Source organism: Olea europaea, chromosome 10 (genome assembly GCF_002742605.1).
Source record: "Olea europaea var. sylvestris chromosome 10, O_europaea_v1, whole genome shotgun sequence".
Classification (NCBI taxonomy): Eukaryota; Viridiplantae; Streptophyta; class Magnoliopsida; order Lamiales; family Oleaceae; genus Olea; species Olea europaea.
The window spans coordinates 32,419,410-32,424,220 of record NC_036246.1 but is presented as its reverse complement, the minus strand read 5'-3'; the positions used below and the strand labels follow the sequence as shown (position 1 = coordinate 32,424,220).

Here is a 4,811-nt window from a genome sequence, read left to right as displayed (position 1 = left end):
TGTTATAAATAGTGGTTTGAAAATAGGCTAAAGAAATTGCCAAAACTCTAGTCGTTTTCACCCGCAGTTTGCCAATCTCATCCATAGTGTTGAATTCATAAATTTTATGGCTTGCTGATATGCAGGACGTGTGATGATGACTTGAATACTTGTTGGCATGCAAGGAAGAAGCACAAGGTAAGTTGGCTTTCTTGGAGACAAATATCTCTGGTGTAAATGGAAATGTGTTCGTCTGCTTGAGAATTGTCTTTGAGTGCACATTCTTACAATCCATAGCAGTATTGAATCAGATAAAGAAATGTTCGTTTTATGACAACTATTTTAGAACTTTCACTACACCAAAAATTGCCTTTTGCAGTGGGCAAAAAACGTTGCCATTGACCTCTTGCAGCGTTTGGGTGTATGTTGCGGGTTTTGATATGGCCGTAGAGTGGAAGGTTTTGGTAACGTTCTTTGCGTGTTGTCTTAAGTTTTTCACAACGTTCTTTGCGTGTTGTCTTCAGGTCTTTGGCAACGTTCATTGCTTGTTGTCTTAAGGTCTTTGGCAACGTTCATTGCGTGTTGTCTTAAGGTCTTTGGCAGTTCGGTGCATGTTGTCTTAAGGTTTTTGGCAACGTTCTATGCGTGTTGTCGTTTCTTTTTGGCAACGTTCAATGCGTTTTGTATTAAGGTCTTTGGCAACATTCATTGCCTGTTGTCTTAAGGTCTTTGGCAACGTTCATTGCATGTTGTCTTAAATCTTTGGCAACGTTCATTGCTTGTTGTCTTAAGTTTTCGACAACATTAAATGTGCGTTGTCGTTTCTTTTACCCCTTTTTTGGCACATGTCCGCCCTATCCTTTCCTAATAATAGTTCTCCATTTTTACTATTTCTCTATAAAATATTGACAAATAAAATTAAAAACACTAAGACTACGAAATTAAAATTATAACTTCATTATAAAACATTTAATCCGTACACAATAAACATAAAACACGTACAATTACTTCTTCAAAACACAATAAAACGAGAGCCAAAAAACTAGCAAATATGTCAAGAATATACACAATGAGTCAACTAGAAGATTTACATTAGAAAAGCTAATGCCAAACACTGGAAGGCAAAGATTACTCTCACAATCGGCTCCACCCATTTAACCAAAAACGGTCACAAAACATCCGGAAACAAGCTGCTTACATAAATGAGGTCCAAGAAGGCACATGCACAAGAGAACTCAATTTCAAATTCTTCTCTTAACTCAGCTTGACTCTATTTAACTACAATAAGAAAAGAATATAGATGTTAGGTACATTAATTTTTTTGATAAGGAGGTTAGATACATTAATTAATAATTTAGGAAACTCAAATACACACAACATTAACTATGTGTCCATCATATTCAGAATAAAGATACATAACCTGAGGAGTAAAAGCACGTGAACTCATGTCATTTACATTCTTATTTTGACTTTGTAAAATAATAACATAATTAAAAAGTTATTCTATGTAGTTATGTAAAGCTATCTTATCATATTATATATAATGATAAAGTATGTAACCTGAGATAACATCAGAAGTGCTTCAACTTTTTCTTCTAGTGCTCCAACCCTTTCTGACTGCGTTTGTAGTTGGCTTTCAAGTTCTCTCACTTGAGAATTACTTTGAATTTGCTCATCGACCTTTGATAGTGTAACTCCAAATCCAAGTCCCCTTACTCTTCCATGACATTCAGGACTTAGAACTCGAGCAACAACATCATCATGAATTGAATCTTCTGCTGGTGTATCGAAAATAGATTGAGCGCAAGCTTCTATCTTTTTCTGCAGTTATGGAACTTAATTTTTATATTAGCAAGTGATACACATAATAAGTTTAATTATTATTAACAAAATTCAGATATAATACACATACCAAAGTGTCAGCAACAAATTCATTTATAGGTTTTCCATCCCTTCTCAGATGTCCATGAGTCCAGACTCTAGTTCTTAACCCTTTCATCTCTGGATACTTTTTTTCTGCAATACAAATCGTGTCATTAGATATACTAGTATTGGACATATGCAAGAAACTTGATATAAACTATAAGGAATGAAGATAAATAAGAAAATCATTATAGCTAGGTACAGAAGTAAAGATAGTTTGTATGTGTACCAAATCGTAAGTCGTACGTTGATAATCCTTTCGACCCATAATGTGTAGAAGCTTCTGATTAGCTCTCATTTTGCTGAACTTGGTACTTTTTTCCTATTAAGAGAACATAAAAATTGAACAATTAATCAACTAAATTTTAAACTCAATTAGAAAATACAACTTACTTGAAAGTCAGTAGAAAGAGTATCTTCTACAAACTTCTTCCATGCTTCTTCGGAGTTTACATTCTTCGGTCTAAAAAGGAAAATAGCGCGTGTTTTATTCATAGAAGATGCTGTTTGAATTCTGATTTGTTTTCTCAATCTTGATTTGTATGGCTTCCAGTACTTTTCCATTTGCTGAAATGTCATTTTTTTTATGGAAATCACTCACATTGAACCTTTGTTGTATTTGTGTACAAATATAAGAAATGATGTCATTAGGAAGGAAATAGATAAAATAAAGAAATTAAAGTTATAGTATTTATCAAGTACCTGTATGAAAGTCTAAAGTTTCATTTTTTTAGTATCACCTACAGACTGCCAATCCTTAAATACAACTGGCACATACTCTCGTACTATGGCTCCAACCATGCTAGCAAATTTATCAGAGTTAGTGCCAACTACTTGTCCGATTTCATTAAATTCAAGCTCCATCTTATAATTCCTATTTTCAGGAACTACCTTACTTAGGTTGGACCCCTTTTCTTTTTTGAAGCATCTACATTTGTCGGCAACGCATCTTACTCATTAATAATTGGAGTTGATGCAGTATTTTTTGGTTCACTCAAAAGTCTTAGTCTTTTACTGGTCTCTTGAATTACAATGGCAATTGCAGCTCTTCGATGTTTTGAACTTTTTGAAGCTTGCTTCGTTGACTTAAAGAATGCAACATGAAAACAAAATGTAATTATCCTCTTGTTGACAAATGTCTTAAGAAGTATAAAAAACATACATATCTGAGCTGCGTCCATTGTATAACGTATATTACTATCAATTAGCTTAGAGCAAATCACTTCAAGAGTACAAAAATCTACAAACAAAAAGAGAGATTTACCAAACTAATTAATCATTATAACAAGCTCTGTGGTGAAGTTATCACATACTAAAATAAACTTCAAAAGTCATACCAAAAGCAATTGATCTACAAATACCTTTAGATATAAAACATGTCATTTATAAGGATATTTACCACACTAATTAATATAAGTATCACATAATATGCCTTCGACATCTATTCTTGCATAATTCTCATCCTCATCGTGATTGTCTTCAAGTTGTGCTACATCTAAAGGAATAGTTGCCTCGTGAGAAGTATCTTCTTCCGTATGTAATGTGTGAAAGTCTCTTGGTGACACTTGCAAAGCAACATACCAATTAGATGTTTCATTCTATCTAGAATAAAACACTTGTTTTGCCTGTGATGCCAAAATGAATTTCAAATTGTCTGTATCCCTCATGAAGATTAACCAAAGTGAACCCATCTTCCTTTTTTATTCCATTCATGATATTTGCCCAATCACATTTGAATATTGGAATATGAAATGCATTGTAATCAAGCACTATAACATCGCGTAGAACTCCATAATAAAGAACCTTCCCAACGGCATGTGCATTATCTTTTGTACTAGATCTACAAATGGTTGTTGCTTCAACTAAAATGCCACTATTTTCTCAAGACTTTTCTGCATCTTTAGTGTGAAATTGAAGACCATTTATTACAAAACTAGAATATGATATGGACTGACATCTAGGACCACGTGCAAGCCACTTTAAAGTATTTGTAACATTGTCCAGCAATAGTTGACCTTTGATCTGTTTTTATTTTAAACATGTTAGGAATAAAAGAATAAACAACATAATTAAACATTATAAATTTCTTATATGTATGTCAAACCTTATCATCCAGCTAGGCTGCAAAAGAGTTAATGTGTTTCTTTTGCAATAAATTCTCATTTCGTTCAAGTCGTTTGTCAAAACTCTGGAGTTCGTCCATATGCATCCTAAGTGGAAAACAAGCTATCAAAGAAAAAAAAAATTGGTCGAAGAACTTAAAATGTAATAACATAGTTATTTCACAAATGTACTATATGTAGGGTGCCACTTTTGTACTATTTAGCAATACATAGCGATGGACAACTTTCAACATCTCATCTGGTAGCACAATCGGCTTCACATTAGAATTTGTGCGCCCTACAACTAAGAAGTTACTTTCAAATTCTTCATTGCATGAAGGCTTAGAGCCTATTTTGGATGCTTGTTTTATGTATTTACTACAAAATCTCTCATTTTCTTCAACAATGTATCGTTCATCAATACACCCTTCAGGTCGTGCACAATTCATGACATACCCTTTCAACAATTTCATATACCTACACATTTACCAAAAATCTCATAAAATGTACAACCAAATTGATAACAAATTTCACTTTTGGGAATAACTTAAAGGAATATTACCTCTCAAATGGGTACATCCAACGATATTGAACTGGTCCACATAGACAAACTTCTCTTCCAATATGGATCGTTAAATGAACCGTAATATCAAAGAAGGAAGGTGAAAAATATCTTTCCAACATGCATAAAGTTTCAGAAATGTCCTCTTCTAAACGTTCAACGTTATTCTTATCTACAATTCCTTGAAATATTTCATTAAAAAATGAACACAATTTAAAAATGGAGTTCCTTAGTCCTTTAGGTTC

The 4,811-nt window shown here is 33.2% G+C and overlaps 1 protein-coding gene across 1 annotated transcript; it reads right to left on the bottom strand.

Annotated features, from left to right (window-relative positions):
- Nucleotides 1–920: 920 nt before the first annotated feature.
- On the bottom strand, nt 921–1,985 carry LOC111402733. Its single transcript, XM_023031075.1, has 2 exons — nt 1,892–1,985; nt 921–1,800 (listed from the first exon to the last, which is right to left on the bottom strand). Exons 1-2 carry the CDS (start codon nt 1,976–1,978, stop codon nt 1,501–1,503), a joined length of 387 nt encoding a protein of 128 aa, XP_022886843.1. The 5' UTR covers nt 1,979–1,985; the 3' UTR covers nt 921–1,500.
- Nucleotides 1,986–4,811: the final 2,826 nt, after the last annotated feature.

Coding starts and splice junctions, on each gene's coding strand:
- LOC111402733 (XM_023031075.1), bottom strand. CDS start 1,978: ATGAAAGGGTTAAGAACTAGAGTCTGGACTCATGGACATCTGAGAAGG. Junction 1,801..1,891: donor AATTTGTTGCTGACACTTTG/GTATGTGTATTA, acceptor CCATAACTGCAG/AAAAAGATAGAAGCTTGCGC.